General features: G+C 47.3%; 1 protein-coding gene across 1 annotated transcript in view; it reads right to left on the reverse strand.

Annotated features, from left to right (window-relative positions):
• Positions 1–3,701: 3,701 nt before the first annotated feature.
• Positions 3,702–21,485, reverse strand: part of LOC106490507 (olfactory receptor 14A16-like) — a 188,990-nt gene continuing 171,206 nt past the window's right edge. The window contains exons 3-4 of the mRNA XM_067308725.1: positions 21,225–21,356; positions 3,702–4,436 (exon numbers count right to left, since the gene is read on the reverse strand). Of these exons, the coding sequence (XP_067164826.1) occupies positions 3,702–4,436; positions 21,225–21,356 (867 nt within the window). The remainder of the gene's footprint in view (positions 4,437–21,224; positions 21,357–21,485) is intronic.

Raw genomic sequence — 21,485 nt, forward strand, 5'->3', positions numbered from 1 at the left:
ACTAGTACAACACACCTGTAGTTAACTACAACTCCCTTTTCATTTCCTAATAAGAGCCGCGCTTCTTGGCCAGGATAAGTCTATTACTGACCAGGTAAGTCAACTGACAGACATGTAAAGATGTGATGACAGCTTTTACGTTAGAGTTGAAAAAATAAGTTCAGACAGTCACAGTGTCCCACTGGCAAAGTAATATGACTTTGTCATAGTCTTTGTGTCCTTCAGTTGCTTCTGGGTCTTTCTCTATGAGGAAAATAAAGAAAATACAGCAAGCAGCATACTAACTACCTCCAGTGAGAAACACTGGGTGCTTTGGGGAGTGCAGTGTTTCATTCTTGATATCAGAACAAGTCAAAAAAGCCAGACTGAAACTGAACACATTGCAGTTTTCTGATCGAAATAATTTCTATTTTAAGGAAAGCAAATACTTGTTCTCCGTTTTCATCTTTATTAGTTCTATCCAATGATTTTCTATGCATGTTTTCCAACTACTAAATAGGAATAAATGCACAAGGGAAAAGCAAACTGAGTTTTTACCAGCATGTACAATGATTTCCAAAGGCTGGTGGACAAATTTTATGGTAATCTGAGAACTGAAAGAAGAAAATATTCAGGGGTTTTCTTTGGAAAACTTCTATCTATGTCTCTTGTTGCCTGATGGAATCTGTTTCTCCCAGAGACTTTTCTTCTTGCCATAATGTGCAGTTAAAATATATTTAAGGTATGTGCATTGATGTAAAAGGGAGATACTTACTCCTCTGTTCTTCTGAGGTGGCTGGGGATCCCTTCTAGTGGACTGCCACTAGAGTCATGTCATCTTCTGTTGTCCTTAGTTCCGTTTACCACAGACTACATCTCTCTTGGGAATTGGCTTGGAGTAAAATCTTCACCCTGCTGAAGCCAATGTTATTTTCAGTCCTGGCCACAATTTTATCCTGAGGTCTTGTCTCAGAAGGACATGGCAGGTGACATATGGCAAGCTTCTGTTTCATTATAATGAAAGAGAGTATGACTCAGTACATGTAAGGGCTTTCTTGGTACTTTCATGGACCTTCTGACATCGTCCTGTACATCGAGCACTCCCTTCCAGACCCTTCAAACTCACTCTTTCCTCCTATATCCTATTCTTTTGAGGGGCACCTTGAAAGGTGTGGTCCACATAGCATCACATTTGCAATGACAAGTGCACAAGAGTGATTTTTAGGCCAGATTCCATTCTAACTTTATATATATATATATATATATATATATATATATATATAAAAAGACGAAAGAGAATAAGCACATGCTTCCTGATGATTGCAAAGATTAAATCACTTCAGCAGGTGAAGGCAGTGTACATTTGAAAACCCCACTGTCTATATTGCAAGGTATCAAAAAATGCGGTACTCCTGCTCCAGTGAGTGAGTCTGAACGTGACATGCTGGAAACTGATGAGCAGATTAATCCAGCACATGGGAGCAGCCTGCAGAGGAGTTTTACTGATAGCGCAAGGTATGATGCCAGCAGACTTCAGACTTTGGGGGTTTTTTTAATTTTATTCACAGTACATTTTGAGAAGAACGTTCCTCATCCCACTGTTTGCACACGAGTAATCCCTTCATTTTAAGTGGAATTGAAAATACTAAAAACCTAAAATGCAGCAAAGATTTATGGAAATAGGTGAGACCCATCGTCCTCAGGATTTGGAAGGGCACCAGTCTTAGGTAAACAAATATGCTTTATTGCCTGTGGTTTGTTGCATCGTAGCCAATGCTGCAAAATACTTTATAATTGCAACTTGCTGCTTTCATCTGCTTAGAACCTTCTGCCACAGAGCAAGCTCACATCAAGGAACGACCTTTTTACAAGCTTCAGAAATATTTTCTCACATAGAGCTTAACCTTTATTTTAGTAAATACCCTTTAACTTATACTGTTCTCCAGATAAAAAGTGGTTGCCAAGTCATACCAAGGAAGCAAGGAGTGACTGACAGAATGTTGTCTTGGATGTGTTGAACGGTAAAAATAGATGGCTTCTGCAGCTGACTTGAACTGTAAAATAGTTGCATTATATGGGAAAAAGGCAGGATTGCAGCAGCCCACTCCCCTGGACTGAAGGGCATAGTTGAACACTGCTCAGAGAGAAACCTTAGCTGCATGAAGCACATGCAGTTCAAAACAAGAACTGAAAATGGCAGATAGCAAAGGTATTTGTTCACTGCTGATCCCCACCATGTCTGTATATAAAGGACTGCAAACTGGATGGGTAAAGTTATAACATTACCATAAGTACCTACATGATATTTATGTTGTTCAGCCATTCCAACGGTTTCATCTTTCCTTGTGTGCTGTTTACTAATCCAGACCTAAAGTAAACTTTCTAGTGATCTTGCTCCATCAGTTTCAGAGAAAAAAAGTGACCTCACAATTGGAATCAGAATCGAAGCCACATGCCTGCTGCCGGCCTATCGGGTACCCAGGCAGAAGTGACCTCACAAGCACAAATTTCAGTCTTTTGTCTGCTTCTGTCCCCCTGTGCCCTGTCCCAGTGCTGGCACTGGCTGGCTGCCCTGCTCCAGGGCAGCTCCAGCGCCCTGCAAGGCGGCGAGAGCACAGGAGGAGCAGGCCAGGGGTCCAGGTCATGGGCAGCAATGGTCCTGCCAGGCCAGGAGCTAGGGGGAGAGGCTGGACCCACCGCCCGGCTGAGGCTGGAGCCTTCCCCCAGGTGAGTTAATCAGTGCTAACCTGCCCAGCCGTTCCTGGACCCTCCCCTCTACTGGTGAGCACCCAACTGCTGGTGCTGCTCTGCAGAGTGAGCGGGCTGTGGTGCTCCAGGGCCATGGGGTGACTCCGCACTGGTCATGGTAGTGATGGGGGAAGCAGATCCAGCTGCACAGGCATCATTGCACCTGACAACCCCTGTCTGTGGCCGTGGATGATGCTCTGAGCAATTACAGGACATTTCAAATGGCTCAGGCTGTGTTCAGATGTGTCGTTAGATCTCACCCATGGTTCTTCATTGAAGGGGGACATGAACCACTCGCCAGGCACCCTTCCCTGTGCCTGCAGGGTCCCCACCACTGCCTCTCATGGGACTGCAGAACTCTCACTAGCCTGTACAATTTTGGGGTTAGCCCTTTGCATTTGGATGACTCCACTTGATTTTGTGAAGCTCCATTCCCTGCCCACCTCTAGGCACATGGTGCCTTTGGAGATCCCCTGTGCTCTCCGTGTGGCTCCACACTCTCTTCAAGAAGGACGGGCATCAGTCTTCATCTCTGTCATATGAGAGATATCACTTGACCATTCTCCACTTCCAGGAGCGCTGGGCACCCACAAGTGAGAGCTGAATCCAGCCCTCATTCCCTAACACATCACCCCATGAGCTCATTGCCTTGAGCCCGTGGAGAGCCCTGGAAAAGCAACAGGCCCTTTCAGGGTGAAAGTCCTTGAGCACATTCTTGGCTCCAACCTTGGAAGGAGAGCCCAATCTTCAAGCACTGCACTGAGGAAATGCCCTTTTATTACAGACATCAGCTCTGATACAGTGATAGACACATTTACAGAAGGTCTCTCAGTGAGACAGACTGAGTTCACCCCTCTTGAGAAGTGGGATGAATTCAAACACTTCCATATAAACATTCTCTTCTCAGAGAGAATGCCCAAAGCACAAGTTGTCTGTGATAAATTAGAAATCACTGGTGAAGCGAGATGGACAGCTTACTGCTGCTGAACTAGTAACATTTGAATCAGCTTCTTCAGTGCATCCTTAAGTTCCTTGTTCCTCATGCTGTAGATGAGAGGGTTCACTGTTGGAGGCACCATTGAGTACAGAACTGCAACCACCAGATCCTGCACTGGGGAGGAGATGGAGGGGGGCTTCAAGTAGGCAAACATGCCAGTGCTGACAAACAGGGAGACCACGGTCAGGTGAGGGAGGCACGTGGAAAAGGCTTTGTGCCTGCCCTGCTCAGAGGGCATCCTCAGCACAGCTGTGAAGATCTGCACATAGGACAGCACAATGAAAATGAAACACCCAAAGACTAAAAAGACACTAAACACAATAACCCCAACTTCCCTGAGGTGGGAGTCTGAGCAGGAGAGCCTGAGGATCTGGGGAATTTCACATAAGAACTGGCCCACGACATCGCCTTGGCAGAAAGTTACTGAAAATGTGTTTCCAGTGTGCAGCACTGCATTGAGAAAACCACTGGCCCAGGCAGCTGCTGCCATTTTGGCACAAGCTCTGGTGTCCATGATCATGCTGTAGTGCAGGGGGTTGCAGATGGCAACAAAGCGGTCATAGGCCATGATGGTGAGAATAAAATATTCAGCTGAAATCAAGAAGAAAAACAAAAAGACCTGGGCAGCACATCCGGAGTAGGAAATGGCCCTGGTGTCCCACAGGGAACTGGCCATGGATTTGGGGACAGTGGTGGTGATGGAGCCAAGGTCCAGGATGGAGAGGTTGAGGAGGAAGAAGTACATGGGGGTGTGGAGGCGGTGGTCGCAGGCTATGGCTGTGATGATGAGGCTGTTGGCCAGGAGGGCAGCCAGGTAGATGCCCAGGAAGAGTGAGACGTGCAAGAGCTGCATCTCCTGTGTTTCTGCAAATGCCAGAAGGAGGAACTCGTTGAGGGAGCTGCTGTTGGACATTTGCTGTCTGTTTGGGGCACTGTCCAAGGAAGAGATGGCATTGACAAGTTAGGACAAACTTCTCTGAACAAAACCCATTCCACTCCTCCAAGTCCTCCCACATCGCCTCTCTCCTTTCCCTTTGTTCAGCTCCATTTCCTGACCTCTGGTTTGTACTGACTGAGTGTGCCATGCGGAGCAGGGGCCTCTGCACATGGGCTCCAGAGGAGTCACTGCTGCTCTGCCAGGGTGTGTAAATGGAGATGTCAAACTGCCATGTGTATTCAGTGGGGATACCTGCGGATGGGCACTGTGAGCTGAATGAAGGGGATTTGGAATGAAGGGGAATACTCTCTATTTACCGTTTTGAGAGATGAATACAGCACTCATGCCAGCTGTATCTAAAAGAGAAGATCATTGTGAGGGATTCATCTCCCCCAGCCTTGCCCTCTTGAACAGAGGTGTCCGTACTGAATCAGTCACACCAGCTCCCACTCTGGCCAGGGAGAGGAACCATGAAGTTAAGGCAGGGGCTGACTTGATCCTTTCTAGATGTCTCTGTCCCAATGAGATGAATCCTGTCCTCAGATGGGTTTACCATCTGCACTCTTTCGCAAGACACTGTAGTGGGAGGGGGAAGCAACTAGGTCCGATGCACATAACATGCAGCAGATTACATCCACTTGTTTTGTTAAGGAGCTATTTAACATTTTAACACTCCTTTTCTCCAGAAAATAGGCTGTAGTGGATAGTTTTATGATATATTTCTTTAGTTTTTAGATGCCTCCATTACACCATGGGAGCATTCTTTGATGGGGTAGAAATCTTTGGCATTTCAGTTGCTCTCAGCATGAGCACTTGTGCATCCCAAGAAGAAAAAGGGGCTCATGGTGACTGCGTGTGGAGTCAGGGCATCTGGTCTGTTAGAGTCTTGCTCCTTACTGCCCTGTGCTTGCACCTGTCCCAGCTAAAGGACAATCACACTCACAAGTTACTCAGAGAAAGAAACTGGACTGAGCTGAGAGCAGAGGAGTTCAGTTTCAAAGTGAACATTGCCAAGTTCTCTCTGAGACCACATACAGAGAGTACTATGGAGAGCTCTTCAGAGTGTGTGATGAGGTTTCTGACTCACACGATCAGCACAAGGACTCTCAGCTATCACAGATATGCTCTGCGAGTGCTACAGTCTTCTGGAGGGCAGCTTGCAGCCCGCAGGACACCCCACAAAGACAGTCAAGAGTGCTAGAAATGGAGGCTCCTTAAGGGAGAGTCAGATCATTCCCCAGCTGGATGAAGTGCATTGCCTAGAAGGCTGGAAGGGGACTTGGGCACGTCACTGCCATGAAGACAACTCCATGCAGGACCTACGGGGTAAATGCCTTAACTGCAGCTGAACCGCCCTGCTTAACCCCAGAGAGCAGGAGAACAAGAACCAGACCAGCATGGAGAGGTAAAGAAACAGGGAGCAATACTGTGAGCCTCCTACCAAAGGGAAAGCAAGGAGGGAGAGACAGACAGGCAGTGAGGAAAGCCTTCACCTTCCCCAGCTGTGCACACCACCTCCCAGGTGGCAACACTGCAGGACAGTCGCTCTCAGCCCTTTGTTGTGCAGTGGGAAAAAGGCATGCTGCCGGAGAGATGCCCCTCTCCTCTGCTGCAGATCGGGCTGCTGAGGAAGGGGCACATGGCCTGGACCCCATGGCCTTGAGGGTAGAGGCTCCTCTGGGTGGAAGAGGAGACACAGAGGGCTTAGAGGAAAATGTCTGCATTGTAGGGACTAACTGAGAATTTCCCAAAATCCCCTTCCTACGGAATTTCTGTTTTCAGTTTCCTCTCATTCTCTGATTGCTCCACTACCTGGAGTTTTTCCTCCCGGGAGCTGTTTCTCTATCCCATGTCTTTTCCATCAGTGCTCGGCAAACAGTAGGAAAATGAAAGCATAGATTCAGAAAAGATCCTTATCTTTAAGGTAACCACTGCAATGACTGCCCTCTTGAAAAGGCCCCTCAGAATGATCCTGTGCATGAGCTAGAGCTAAGAACAGCCCTGACCCACACAGCACCCTCTTGAAGGGGGAATGAACATGCCCTGCCGGGGTCACTCCTTCCACCCAAAGCTTCTCCCTGCAGCACTGTGGGGAGTTCCCCAGGAAGGCTGAGTGCTGACTCTCACAGGTGGCAGAATCACTGCCCCAGGCACACAGCACCCTGGGGTGTAGGGACACTGCTCTGAATTACAGCCCATGCAGACCCAGGTGCACTCCCTGGCTTCACAACCCTCCACCATCCCTGGGAAAAGGTGGCCATGATGCCCTGTCCCTCTGATGGCGTGGCTGGGAATCCCTGCTCTAAAGCACCACCTGTGCCAAACAGGAGAAGCTGGAAGAGCCACCCTGAGAGATCCTATCAGCTGTGGTAGGTGCCAGCTTCAGAAGAACCCTCCAGGAACCACAGCAGTGTTGCCCTGCAGCCAGAGACTTACTGTGTGAAGGGCTGTGAAGATTTCTCCCTGCAGTGAGCTCTCAGCTGTCCTCCCATTCCTGACTGTCTTTAACTTCCCAGTGCCTCATCTCATCCTGGAGCCTGCAGGCAGTGCCCTGAGTCTTGCTGCTCTTCTAAGAGGAGCTGCTCCTGGACAGAGCTGTCTCCCTGCAGAACCTGCCAGGTTGCCATGGGCTCCGGCAGTCCCAGGAGCCAGGCCCAGCTCAGGAACACAGGCCCAGCTGAAGACATGACTTTCTCTGTCCCCTCTGCACTCTTGAGATGTTCCTGGGGCTCCAGGGCTGACGGTTCTTGAAAGGCTGCAGGGTCACCCCTGGGAAATGTCCATTGAAGTAGACTAAAATAATCACTGATGGGAGTCAGTTGTTCACATACAAACACCTTCCAACATTTGAGGTGCCAGAGATGGTCCAAGACATGTGCCACTGTCTGTTTCCTCTGATGGAGTAACTATGAGGCCCACATCCTTCTAGAGCATCAGCTGGGTGAAGAATCTCCTTGGCCATCTGAAATGACACTTGATGCCTACTTCTGCAAGAGCTCTGCTCTCTATCAAGCCAAGTTCTATGCAAATCCAGACATTGCAAACAGCTCATGTAATTCAGAGCAGACACTTGATTTCATGCAATGACAATAAGCCTGCAGGGCCATGTCAGATGCATGGGGTGTCCAGCACAACCACCATGTTTCTAGCAGATAGAGCACAGGACCTACAGGAAAACCATGTCCTGTCAGAGTGGTTGCTGGACAAACATCCCAGAGCATATTGGGTTTCCTGCCCATTCCTAAACAATGGATTCCAATCACTGCCTTTAGGCAAAGTCCATCCCATCTACATCTGAGCATGCTGCCAAGATGGAAGGCACATCACACCAAGGGTCTTCATACATATACCTACACTCTCAAACCCTGCTAGCTCTCCTCTCCCGAAACCTTTTCTCACCTCCTGATGATATGAACAGGGACTGTACTAATGATGCAGTCACAGTGTTGCTGGATCACAAGCTGTTCAGGCCCAGGGACTTTCTCAGTGGCACCTTGTCCTTCCTGGAGATCTAGTCACCTTCATCACCAGCCCCAAGGTGCTGCAGAGTCAGCTCAGGCACCAAACACCTCTCCTGCCACGGCTGCGTGGCCCAGCTTTGTTATTCTCTGGCCTTGGGTACTGCAGGATTTGCTCTCTTGTGGGTGCTTCACAGAATCACAGAATCGCTGAGGTTGGAAGGGACCTCAGGAGATCATCTAGTCCAAACCCCCTGCTCAAGCAGGGTCACCTCGAGCACATTGTACAGGATCGCGCCCAGGCGTGTTTTGAATATCTCCAGAGAAGGAGACTCCACCACCTCTCTGGGCAACCTGCTCCAGTGCTCTGTCACCCTCACAGGGAAGAAGTTTTTCCTCATGTTCAGATGGAAGTGTCTGTGTTTCAGTTTGTGCCCATTGCCTCGCATCCTGTCGCTCGGCACCACTGAAAAGAGTCTGGTCCCATCCTCTCAACACCCTCCCTTCAGATACTTGTACACATTAATAAGATCTCCTCTCAGCCTTCTCTTCTCCAAGCTAAACAGGCCCAGCTCTCTCAGCCTTTCCTCATAAGAGAGATGCTCCAGTCCCCTAATCATCTTTGTAGCCCTTCGCTGGACTTGCTCCAGTAGTGCCACATCCCTCTTGTACTGGGCAGCCCAGAACTGGACGCAGTACTCCAGATGGGGCCTTAGCAGGGCTGAGTAGAGGGGGAGAATCACCTCCCTCGACCTGCTGGCAACACTCTTCCTGATGCACCCCAGGATACCATTGGCCTTCTTGGCCACAAGGGCACATTGCTGCCTCAGGCTTAACTTGGTGTCCACCAGCACTCCCAGGTCCTTCTCAGCACAGCTGCTTTCCAGCAGGTCAACCCCCAGCCTGTACTGCTGCATGGGGTTATTCCTCCCCAGGTGCAGGACCCTGCACTTGCCTTTGTTGAACTTCATGAGGTTCCTCTCTGCCCACCTCTCCAGCCTGTCCAAGTCTCTCTGAATGGCAGCACAGCCCTCTCGTGTATCCACCACTCCTCCCAGTTTTGTATCATCAGCAAACTTGCTGAGGGTGCACTCTGTGCCTTCATCCAGGTCATTGATGAAGTTGAACAAGACTGGACCCAGTACTGACCCCTGGGGGACACCGCTAGCTACAGGCCTCCAACTAGACTCTGTGCCACTGATCACAACCCTCTGAGCTCTGCCATTCAGGCAGTTCTCAATCCACCTCACTGTCCACTCATCTAGCCCACACTTCCTGAGCTTGTCTATGAGGATGTTCTGGGAGACAGTGTCGAAAGCCTTGCTGAAGTCAAGGGAGACAACATCCACTGCTCTCCCCTCATCTACCCAGCCAGTCATTCCATCAGAGAAGGCTATCAGATTGGTTAGGCATGATTTCCCCTTGGTGAAGCCATGCTGACTACTCCTGATCACCTTCTTGTCCTCCACATGCTTGGAAATGGCCTCCAGGATGAGCTGCTCCATCACCTTTGAAGGGATGGAGGTGAGGCTGACTGGCCTGTAGTTCCCTGGGTCCTCCTTCTTGCCCTTTTTGAAGACTGGGGTGACATTGGCTTTCTTCCAGTCATCAGGCACCTCTCCTGTCCTCCATGACCTTTCAAAGATGATGGAGAGTGGCTTAGCAATGACATCCGCCAGCTCCCTCAGCACTCGTGGGTGCATCCCATCAGGGCCCATGGATTTGTGGGTGTCAAGTTTGCTTAAATGATCTCTAACCCGATCCTCCTCCACCAAGGGAAAGTCTTCCTTCCTCCAGACTTCCTCTCTTGTTTCCAGGGTCTGGGGTTCCTGAGGGCTGGCCTGACCAGTAAAGACTGAAGCAAAGGCGGCATTCAGTAACTCTGCCTTCTCTGTATCCTTCGTCACCAGGGCACCCACCCCATTCAGCAAAGGGCCCACATTTTCCCTAGTCTTCCTCTTACTGCTGATGTATTTGAAGACGCCCTTCTTGCTGTCCTTGACATCTCTTGCCAGATTTAATCCCAAACGGGCCTTAGCCTTCCTCGTCACATCCCTGCATACTCTGACAACGTTCCTATATTCCTCCCAAGTGGCCTGTCCCCCTTTCCACTTTCTGTAGACTTCCTTCTTCTGGTTGAGTTTTGCCAGGAGCTCCTTGCTCATCCATGCAGGTCTCCTGCCTCCTTTGCTTGACTTCCTGCTCATAGGGATGCACCACTCTTGAGCCTGGAGGAAGTGATGTTTGAATATTAACCAGCTCTCTTGAACGCCCCTTCCTTCTAGGGCCCTAACCCATGGGATTCCTCCAAGTAGGTCCCTGAAGAGGCCAAAGTTTGCTCTCCTGAAGTCCAGGGTTGCGATCCTACTTGGTGCCCTGCTGCCTCCTCGCAGGATCCTGAACTCCACCATCTCATGGTCACTGCAGCCAAGGCAGCCCCCAACCTTCACATCTTCCACCAGTCCTTCTTTGTTTGTTAGTACGAGGTCCAGCAGCACACCTCTCCTTGTTGGCTCCTCCACCACCTGTGTCAAGAAGTTGTCACCAATGCTCTGCAGGAACCTCCAGGAGTGTTTGTGCCTAGCTGTGTTGTCTTTCCAGCAGATATCAGGGTGGTTGAAGTCCCCCATGAGAACCAGGGCCTGGGATCGTGAGGCTACTTCCAGCTGTCTGTAGAAGGCCTCATCGACTTCCTCTTCCTGATCAGGTGGCCTGTAGTAAACACCCACAACAGTGTCACCCATGCTAGCCTGCCCTTTGATCCTTACCCATAAGCTCTCGACTCGCTCTTCATCCACCCCTAGGCACAGCTCAATACATTCCAGTTGCTCTCTCACATAAAGAGCAACTCCACCACCTCGCTTTCCTGGCCTGTCTTTCCTAAAAAGCACGTAGCCATCCATGACAGCACTCCAGTCATGCGAGTTATCCCACCATGTCTCTGTAATGGCAATGAGATCATGGCCCTGCGACCGCACACAGATCTCTAGTTCTTCCTGTTTGTTCCCCAAGCTGCGTGCATTGGTGTACAGGCATTTCAGGGAGGTGATCGAGCATGCAGGTTTCCCAGGAGGGGTGAAAGAGCGTCCTCCATAGCCACATCCCATGCGCACTTCCCTGGCTGCATTCACCTGTTGGAGGCATCCTGACTTGAGCAGTCTTTTGCCAACTACCCTGTCACTATAACTCTCCCCTTCCCCCGTCTTTCCTAGTTTAAAGCCCTCCTTACCAGGTTGGCCAACCTGTTGGCAAAGACCCGCGTGCCCCGCCTCGTGAGGTGGATCCCATCTCTTGCCATCAGTTGCCGATCTTCAAACAGGGTCCCATGGTCGTGGAAACCAAAACCCTGTTGCCAACACCAGCGGTGCAGTCAGTCGTTAACCTGGAAAGTCCGTCTCCTCCTCCTGTCATCCATCCCCCTCACTGGCAGGATTGAGGAGAAGATGACCTGGGCTCCCAGACCCTTGACCACCATCCCCAGAGCTCTGAAATCCTGCTTGATGGTCTCCAGTTTGCCCTTGGTGTCATTGGCGCCCACATGGTAGAGCAGCAGTGGGTAATAGTCCGAAGAATGGACGAGCCTAGGCAGTCTTTGCATGACATCTCTCACACGAGCCCCCGGCAGGCCACAAACCTCTCTAGACATGAGGTCTGGTCGGCAGATAGATGCCTCCATCCCCTGCAGCAGGGAGTCCCCCACAACAATCACCCGCCGCTTTTTCTGGGCGTTCCGGCAGGGCACAGGGTCTGTTGTCCCAGGTACTTCCCTGGCAGCCATGCCCATCTCCTCCTCATCCTGGAGGGCACTAAACCTGTTCTTCAGCTTCAGGTCTTCAGGAGGAGTAGGAGCCTTTCTCCTGCCACGAGCAGTGACCAGTTTCCAGTCTTCTTCTACAATGTTATGATGTACCGTTTCACACAGCACAGAGCCCTCTGGCAACTCCACTGCTGCAGGGGGTTGGGACTCCTGGAGCTGTACAGTCTCCGAGAATACCCTGTCTATCTCTTGCTCTGCTTCTCGGATGCTGCGCAGCCTACTGACCTCCTCCCGTAACTCCCTTACCTGACGACACAACTTGTCAACAGCAGCACACCTCCTGCAGGAGAGCTGGCTGCCAGCCCAGGCCTCCCGGAGAGGCCCCAAGCACTCCCTGCAGCCTGAGACCTGTAGAGCTGCATCTACTGTCAGAGGGTCGGTCTGGGTCCAAGCCTCTGACACAGCAACTCCAACAGCTGCTGGGGAACGCGCTGTGCGGCGTGTCACGACCATACTTGAGGAAGCGTACACCACAGGGAACAGAAACGAAGGTACCTTCGCGCGTCCCTTCGTGCGCCCTTCTGCGCAAACTGCTGCGCAAACTGCTGCGTCTGTTCGCTGCCTCTGTTAGCTGTGCTCTGGGAGCTGCACTCTAGGCCTGGCTCTTATATAGGCCTCTCCCTAGCACTGACTCACAGGGTGCTTGACCGCCCTAATCAAGGGCCACTGGGATCAAAGGCCCCAACTCCCTCTGGTCAGGGGCAACCCAGAGAGCTCGTTAGCAGCAGCCACTCCTAGCTAGAGCTTTTCCCACAAGCTTTTCCCAGGAGAAGTCAAGGCCTCCTGCAGTTGTCCTTGCCTAGCTTCCCCTTTCCTGTTCACAGCAATCACCTTCTAGGTCCTCGGGGGTCCTCAGGAAGCCCACAACTTCCAACAAGATCCTCAAGTTCTAGTCAGAGCCCAACCACTGCTGCGCAAACTGCTGTGTGTTATTCTGCTCCTTCTTCACCTCCCACCTTCTTTGGGAACTGTTGACCAATTTCAGCTAAATTTGACAAATGTAGAGATCTCAAAGCTTTTGAACTCCTGGCATCACAAAAATTAGTGCCTGGGTGGTGAAGAGAACCCGTCAGGTGTGTGCTGAGAGAGAAAGCTGTAATTCTCCCCCATAGCAGCTAACTGACCCCTTGCCCTGCGTGCATTTGGCTGGCCAGTGCCCATGTGTGATGGGAGAACCATCATTGCCCAGGCAACATGGTGGGGACCAGCTGACATGGTGGGGAGCGGCAGCATTGCTTAGGGGAGGGATGGTACGAGCCAGCAAGGAAATGGGCTTTGGGAGTTGTCCTGATCACTGAACAGCTTATTCCTTGCTGGAGGACGGAGAGTATTAACAACAACAAAAACAACAAAAAGTGGTGGTGAGAGGGAAAGACAAGACAAGAACGTTAACATCTTTGCCTTCCTGGGTCACTTTATTTTTAAAATTCTTGCTTGATAAATATTGTTCTAGAAATGCTTCTTGCCAGCCACCATAGCACAGGCCAGTGTTCAAAACATCTGGAGAGCCAGGATACAGGCAAAGGTCTCCCTTGGAGCCTGCAGGAACACGTGCTCAGGAAGAGCTTGCAGCTCCTACCCTGGACCTGTCAGCTCTGGTTTTTAGCACCACATCCCCTGAAGAAAGATGCACACAGGTCTCTCTTCACTGCTTTAATCTCACAGGATTAACTGACTCAAGTGAGGTAGGTGGAACTTATGGTTAAGGAAGTGGCCTGGTTTTAATGTCCTTTGTGTTATTTTTGCCTGAAAATCCACGTTTCTTTTAGATTGAATGAAATAGAGCAAGGATGCTGAGCATGGCTATATTTTACATTCCAAATTAAACAGTCAGAAGGTTGCTGGCAGTTCGGGGAGCTGGAAAATACTGCTCAAAAACCTCTCTCCACGGCCAGAACTCCTGCTGACCTCAGTGGGATTCAGACCGTGGTTTTCATGAACTCGTAAGACGCTGTAGCTCCCAGTAGAGCTCCCAATAGCTCCATCAGCCTGATGGCATGTCATGCACTTTTTCTAACTGTTTTTTATACTGGTGTAATGCAACCAAGGATTTTTTGCACAAAAAAATCTGTTTCTTTTCCTGTCGTTGTACTGAGGAGGAAATATTATAACACACCTGTCAGTTAATATAAACATTTCCTTTAGCTGAGTACATTTACCAAGCACAGACAATGCCACAGCCTGTAATGCTGCACTGTAGGCACTAAAAGCATTTCAACTCTCAGAACACTTCTATCTGCAAATGTGTGTCTTTTTCTTAAGGAGAAAAAGCATAAACAGACTCAGAGCTGTTTTATTCCTTTTTACTTTTAGGCAGAAAATCCATTCTCTTGTTTCACACCCCTGTATTACAGCATCTGGACCTTCAGTAGAAGCATTTGAGAGCATTGAGTGACAGTATGGACAGACATGTTACAAGGTTGAGGGCTCATCTGTCACATAAGAGGAAGATCTCCATTTGGGTTATCTGATGGTTGTCCCTGTGGTCATCTACCAGTAATGTCTAGTCAGTGCCCACATATACCAGCAGCATGTGCTAATGTGCTTGAGGCACCATGTACAGGCAATGGCTTGTGATGTTCCTGAGCAAGAAACCTGGTCTGAAGGAACCTCTGGAAATGAGGCAGCAGCCTGTGAGCTGGGGAGCTCTTCAGACAGCTTGAAGGCTGCTCACCTCTGACAAAATGACCTTTGAAATTATGATTCATGACCAGGCGAATAGCACAGTGCCTGCCCTCACCTTTCCTGCCTTGTGCTCCAGACTGACTTGGGCACAAGCCCACCCTGACCTGAAAACTCGGCAGTCCCAGGGGTGCAGCAGTGCACCCAGGATCATCCACCTTGCTGAAGGGCTCAGCTTCTTTTCTCAAGCACTCTCCCACATGAACCGAGCTGTGAGGCTCCTTAGGAGTGACCTTACATCTCAGGAGCTCTGAAGTCACGCAGAGGTTAAGGTCCATTTCTGTCTGTGTAGCTAGGTCTGTAATTTAATCAAAGGAGAAATTATTAAGGAATTGTTTTGTCCTGGTAGGTGTGTTCTGACACTTTGTCTCTAGGTACTATCTGGTTGATACAGTTTTCATCAGTTTACATTTTACATCGTGTTTACATGTGTTTACATGTGTTAGTTTGCATAGATACATAGTTATTAGTTACATAGCAGCCTGTTCTACATGGCTCAATATTCCCACACAAACTTCCTTTTCACCAGCACGCAGGAAGCCCAGAGGACAGCACCAACTATCATTTATGTTCCACATGTCCACGTAAGGTGGGAGGCTGTTGGAGTCTCACTGGAAGCTACATTACCACATTATTACAGAACAGTCCAGCATATGCACCAGTTTTGTTGCTTGCAACTTCAGATGGATGGATAGGTATATTTTCCAGTTTCATTTCATTTTCATTTTCCAGTTTCATTTTCATTTATGTGCCCTTGAAGCACCCGAATGCTGCACTTTCCCAAGCAACTGGATACTGTTATCACAAGGGCACCTACCTGAAGATCTTAAAAGTTGCTTAGGCAGAAAACAAGACTGAAAACATTTGTCTAAACTGTTTTCTGAGTCAAGAGATTCACTTGGAGCCAGCCTTCCCCATGTTCCCACACACACAGGCTTATTAGACAGATCTCTAAGTTTACCTAGGAGAATCATTCCGGTGACTTTGAGATGGCTATTTATATCCTGAGTTCAGTGTATGCAATGCGTGCAATGCAAAAGGCAACCAAGATGTGGTCACTAAAAGCATACCTTCCCACAGTCTGCCACTGCAAAGTATAGGTGCTACACTGTTCATCAGAGAAATCAGTTGAGCATTTCAATGCCTTAGCTACAATGTCAGTTCTTTCTTCACAAAGGCCAAAGCTTGAAAAATTATGAAGCTCAATCCCATCTTGTGTTTCAGTGACTTTAGAAAGACAACTACCTCGATTTCCATCAGCAGACTTCAGGAGGAGTACAGCCTTCACTTTCCAGACATCTGAGAGTTGGCCTTAAAGGAAGGTGTTTAAAAGATGAAACAGGTTACTCTCCAGCTGGTGATGCCTTCCTGAATATGGAAACACAAACCCTAACTGGATGCGTTTACCTTCAAATGGCTAAGTTCCCAGGTCAGGGGTCAGTGCTGGCCCTGGAAGCAGTCCTCCATTTCCTCAGGATGGGGGAAGCCATGTCACTCTCTGATGTCCAGTAGCCAGGGGGCAAATGTTCTACCTTATCTTTCCAAAGAGGATGAGAAAAAATGGATTTAGGATATAACAGTTAACAAAGGCCTTCTCAAAGAGTTCAAAGCCATTCAGCCCAAGTAGCACTACCTCAAACATTGACACCTTTGAGGCTCTACCTGAAGCCTTTCTTGCAGTTCCTTCAAATGATATCAGAAAATATCAGGACTAATACTGTCCCACTATCTAAAGTTTTGCAGCTTCTCCACACACTTTTTCTGCTTCCGCACAGTCCATCTGCCTCCTCCCATTTCCACTTCATATCTTTAGCAGTCCGCTAAACTCAGTCTACTAGTCCACATATCTGATCTATCTCCAGATAGACAAACTGGACTTGATAGGAAAGCCTTTCATTCCTCCTTAAAAAGTTGCAAGTTATTGGATTTTGTCTCCCAGAATTGGTCAGCAATAGCTGAAGAGAAAGTCTAAAGCTGGCAGGAAGAAAAAGGTATTCTGCATTTCCAGATAATACTTAAATAGCAACTAGAAAAGCTAACCTACTGCTGTTTAGAAGAGAATGTCAATGCAGAAAGCAGCAAAACATTTGAAGGTTTTTGTTTCCTTATTGGCAGTACTTTTAACCTTATTGAAAGAGAAGATTTTAAAGTTATATTTCATCATACTGTGAGCTGAGTTTTGCTCATAGAGAATATATACAGCTAACTGTTAAATCTTCAGATATTGTGCCCATAAAGGAAAAAACCTGGTCTTTCAAGCAAAAAATTACAACTGACTTCCAACAGATAAACCTCTCCTGCTTATAATCTCATCAATGTCACATGTACGTAAAACACTCAAAGGCGACAAAACCCCCCAAACCACCTTTTTCAACCAGGACACCTTTTGAGTATATTTTCCTTTTATCATACAAGACACTAAACCTTTAACTATGGCAAGGAATTCCCTCTACTTTGAATCTACAGATATGCTGCATTTTAACAATTCTTAAGAAACTACTTTTTACTGCTACTATAAAAGCTCAGTATTGGCAGAAGTTTTTCAAGCACACAAATGTATTGATGCCTAGTTTACCTAAAGATAAATTCAACAGAACCCATGTCCTAGGTTAAAGGAAGGCAAAGAAACCCCATCCTTGCCTCTATTTATACTTTTTGTGTTATGGGGGCTGTCTTTCTGAATAGCCTACTGTAAAGCAGAGGGGCAGTAGAATTTTACATTAAAATAGTTAGAGTTTACACCTAACCTCTCCAAAGAAATCCAATTGCTCTTAAAGAATCAATTGTAGAAGTCCAATGGTAGAGAGTCCACTTAAGAGCCACCAGTGCCAACAACTTACATATTATGCCAATGGATTAAATATTGCCACCCTTTAGACTCTGTACAAGAGCAGGGAGGAGAACACTTCACAGTCAGGCAGCTGCTCCTCCTCTTCAGTAGATTCCTGGGCAAAATGTTGCTCATCATCATCAGCAGAGGATGGGGAATCACTGCTGTAGACTGCATGTTTCCATCTGCAAGCATTTCAAAGGCAATAACAAAAACAAGATTACATCACACTATGTCACATCAAAAATCAAGTGCAGTCTACCCCAGAAGGTACTGTGAGATCTATGAAGTTTCCAGCCCATTATATGTATTCCTCATGCATCTGATTTTAAACTGAATTACATGTTCTTCCCTGTGAGAGCAAAATTCTGTCTTTTTTGGGATGGTTAAAAAAAAAAAAAAAGTATATTGTACTTATATGCAGCTTGACTTTGGCATATGATAGGCCAGAGCCTTGCAAAGTAACTGTAAAGCCTTTTGCAAAGTAACCATATTTGTGAAGCTATTCCCCCTGATTTCCCCTGAACTTCATGTTCACAGCTGTTACCAAAAACAGCAGGACAGGTCAAGAAGGGGGCTCCTGAGAGAGCTTCAATTAATTATGATGCATACAGGATGATAATTATGATGCATACAAGTTCTGGCTTGAACCTTTTTATAGGTTTTTATTCCCCTCATTCAGGTCTTGCACAGGCTGCGGAACATGGGCAAGGTACTGCCTTCATGAGGTATTGCAATAATTATATCTCTTCCTCAAGACATGATCAGCTCAACTACTGCAACATCCTCTTCTGTCCTGAAGTACAGCCTTGCCCCACTCACATCCATTCAGAAAGTTGCTCTAAAGATCATCTTCTGAATTTATTCCCTTCATCACAAAGCACATGCTCCTGAAACCCTTCAAGTGTCTTCTCTCACAGCAAACAGAGTTGCTAAGGCCTTTCACGAATCACCCTCATTCCTACAGTATTTCCCACTGAGTGCCCAGAGAACAGCTCTGAATTCTGAGCCAGCCCTGACAGCACCTCTCACTGACTAACCCCTCAATACAAAAATGCAGAAGCATGTTCTCTTCTCACCTGCCACCTTCACGCTTGGGAGAAGGTTTTCATATGCACCTGGCAGTGTTCCTTACCTCCTGAAAATTCTTGCTGGGCTGCTCAAAACCCATGAAAACTGTCAGGCTACTGCTGCAGTGAGAGCAGTGCTCATCATTCAGAGTAGCACCGTGCATTTCCTTGTATTCCCACCTCTCGACAGCCATCTCTTGCCTTTTCTCTTGTGCTCGGTTATAAGCATTTGAGAAAAGGTCTGGTTTTGTTTCTGACTTCTCTGTCCTGAGCTTACTAGAAGGGCCCTGGAGTCCCTGACTATGACTTGTAAGCGCTAAGGTATACAGAAATGCGAACAGATAAAAAATGGCCAGTAGTGCAGCTCCTTTCAGTTGTTTCAGGGGAGACTTTTGGCCAGAACACAGTAAAGAAAATTGAAAGCCAGAACTAACCTGAGTTGCCATCTTGAGTGTCAGCGATCTCATCAACAGTTCTTTAAGTTTCTTTCTGGTTCTTCCCTCCTTGGGAGTACGCCTCAAGGTTTTCCTTATTACAAGAAATAAGAAGGATCAGCCACAAACACGCAGAAAATCTGACGTGCGCACACTTGGTGCCTACACAGTAGCTTTATCAAGGTTCTGCATATACACAAAAGATTAGCATGCAGTTCTACGATGCAGAAAACAAGGAAGGATCACTGGAATCCAACCATAAAGGTCTACTTGTTTTCACAAGAGGCCCATTCTATTTTAGGCCTGTATCTGTCAGTCTAAAAAGAGATGAGAAAATGGATGCATATTTTAATACAAGAAGAAAACCAGTACTGTTAAATTTAGTTCGTGGCCTACTTTGCCTCTCTGTTAACATGTTGATTCACGGCCCAGGACATGTTAGGAAAAAAAAAAAAAAAAAAAAGATTAGCAAAGCAAAAAGCACAACATCCACAGGGATTCCTGAAGTACATGAATCTATCTTTGCTTTTTATTCCAGAGATCTCAAAGAACAGGGCAGTAGTACCCACAGAAAGCACCCAGCAGAGAGAATTTAATTTAATGGAGCAAAACAAAGACAGAGGAAACATGGTTGGTAGAAGTTGCTCTAGGGACAGAGAACCAGTTACGCTCACAGGTAATGCTGGCACAGGAACAAATACACATAGAGTTGCCATCACTAAATGCAGCCTGGATTTGAGGAGGCTTCAGATTCATGAAAAGGAAATTCTGGAAGTGGCTCTCCACGAAGGGAGCAGTTCACAAGGGAGCTTAAGTCCATTTATGAAAACGATTCTAGGACACATTTCCCTCTAACAGGCAACTAATCTACAAGAACCACCTCTGGGAGGTGATGAGATGTCAAGGAAAAACAGGCAAACAGGAATCCACTGGGACAAGCACAGGAAGCTGTACAGCACCTTTTTAGCCTGTAGGCTAACCACCCTGCCCAAGCAAACATCATTCCTTTGTGCATGAGGAACAACAAGATTTAGTAACTGAGGAGCAAATCACAACAGATTAAAAGCTGGTTGTGTCTATACGATGGAAGGCATCAGGCAGTCTTTTAGCATATTTCAACCCCAGCCATCATTTTGATAAGTTTTAGAGTGAAAGAACAAGTCCCCAAACAGCTGTTTGTAAACAGCGTCCATTCAAATAATCACAAAAAGGCAATTCAGAGAATGCAGCACAAGGTGTATATACCAATTTCTCACTGATATTTCACATTTTCTGAGGAAGAAGATAGGTCCTCCTGCTCAGAGGATACCTCTAGTATGGTCATACTTATCAATTTATAAGTTATAATTAGAGAGGAAAAATAAAAGTTCTCTCAGACTGTGGCATTCTTTGGAAGAAGTTATTTCAGTGAAATTAGCACTATTAATTTGCTGGGTGAAATATATTACTTACACAGAAAGAGTAAGATAAATAAATACTTACTTTCTCTGCATCACTGAACACCCCAAGATCTTCCCTCACCTTCACGTCATGCGCTGGTTTGCACTTAGCCAGGTTCCGAAAACCTTAAAAAAAAAAAAAAAGTTCAAATGTTCCCTTTTGATAGAGATTTAAGAACAAGTGCTTGAGAATTCGCAATCACACACTGCACTTAGGTTCATTCTTCCCTCCTGCTGAATGCAGTCAAAAATCCACTTTTGTAGGAGAAAAAGAGAAATTCTAAAGATCATAGTCAGATATTAGAAAGAAATTACGGTAGATTTTAACAGTACTTCAATTGCTCTGCATGATAGCAGTAAATCGTTCACAGCTAACAGCCTTCCTCAGGTCCTTCCTCCTTCTGCAGGGTCAATATGAAGCAGCACATGTAAGAACAAGGAAAAGTAAGTGTGAAAAAAAGCTTTGAAACACTTGTCTGCTGGCAACACTGGAGCAGGCAGTTGCCCGAGAGAACTCCAGTTGCAGCTTTTGTTCCCAGATTTTTGTGCATGGTTACTTTCTACAGAGTTTCCTAGAAACACTTGTCATCCGTTCCAATTAATCTGGGCTTAAGTATGACCAACTCTGGGAAGCAGCACCAGACAAGAAGTGCAGGTGCTTTCAGAAATACTGCGCCCTTCAAGGCTGAAAATCAGAGCCTGAACACAGACACTTCTGAGATGTGCAGCGAGGGGTCAGCAAAGAATTTGAAAAGAAAACTCACATACACTGTCAAGGGGTATTTTTCAATATACACCGGATGACAACACCACTACTCTGCAGCAAATGTTACCTCCTCCCAGAGCCAGCAAAGCTTCCTTAGTGCCTGGACGTCCTTAGGGGTGGCAGTGAGGTTAAAAGCACTGCTCATGGTCTCCTCTGGCTTGCCTTCCTCAAATGCAGCAAGGACCCCTCTCACCATGGCCTGAAAAAACAGTTACAGCGGAAAGGACTCATGAGACATAGGAATGAGCACACGAACCTTTGAGCAGCAGGTAGCTAAACAAGGCTTGTCAAAGCCTGTTAAGTTAGAGCTTGGAAACAGCAGGAGTGT

This window comes from Apteryx mantelli, chromosome 20 (genome assembly GCF_036417845.1).
Source record: "Apteryx mantelli isolate bAptMan1 chromosome 20, bAptMan1.hap1, whole genome shotgun sequence".
Taxonomy (NCBI): domain Eukaryota; kingdom Metazoa; phylum Chordata; class Aves; order Apterygiformes; family Apterygidae; genus Apteryx; species Apteryx mantelli.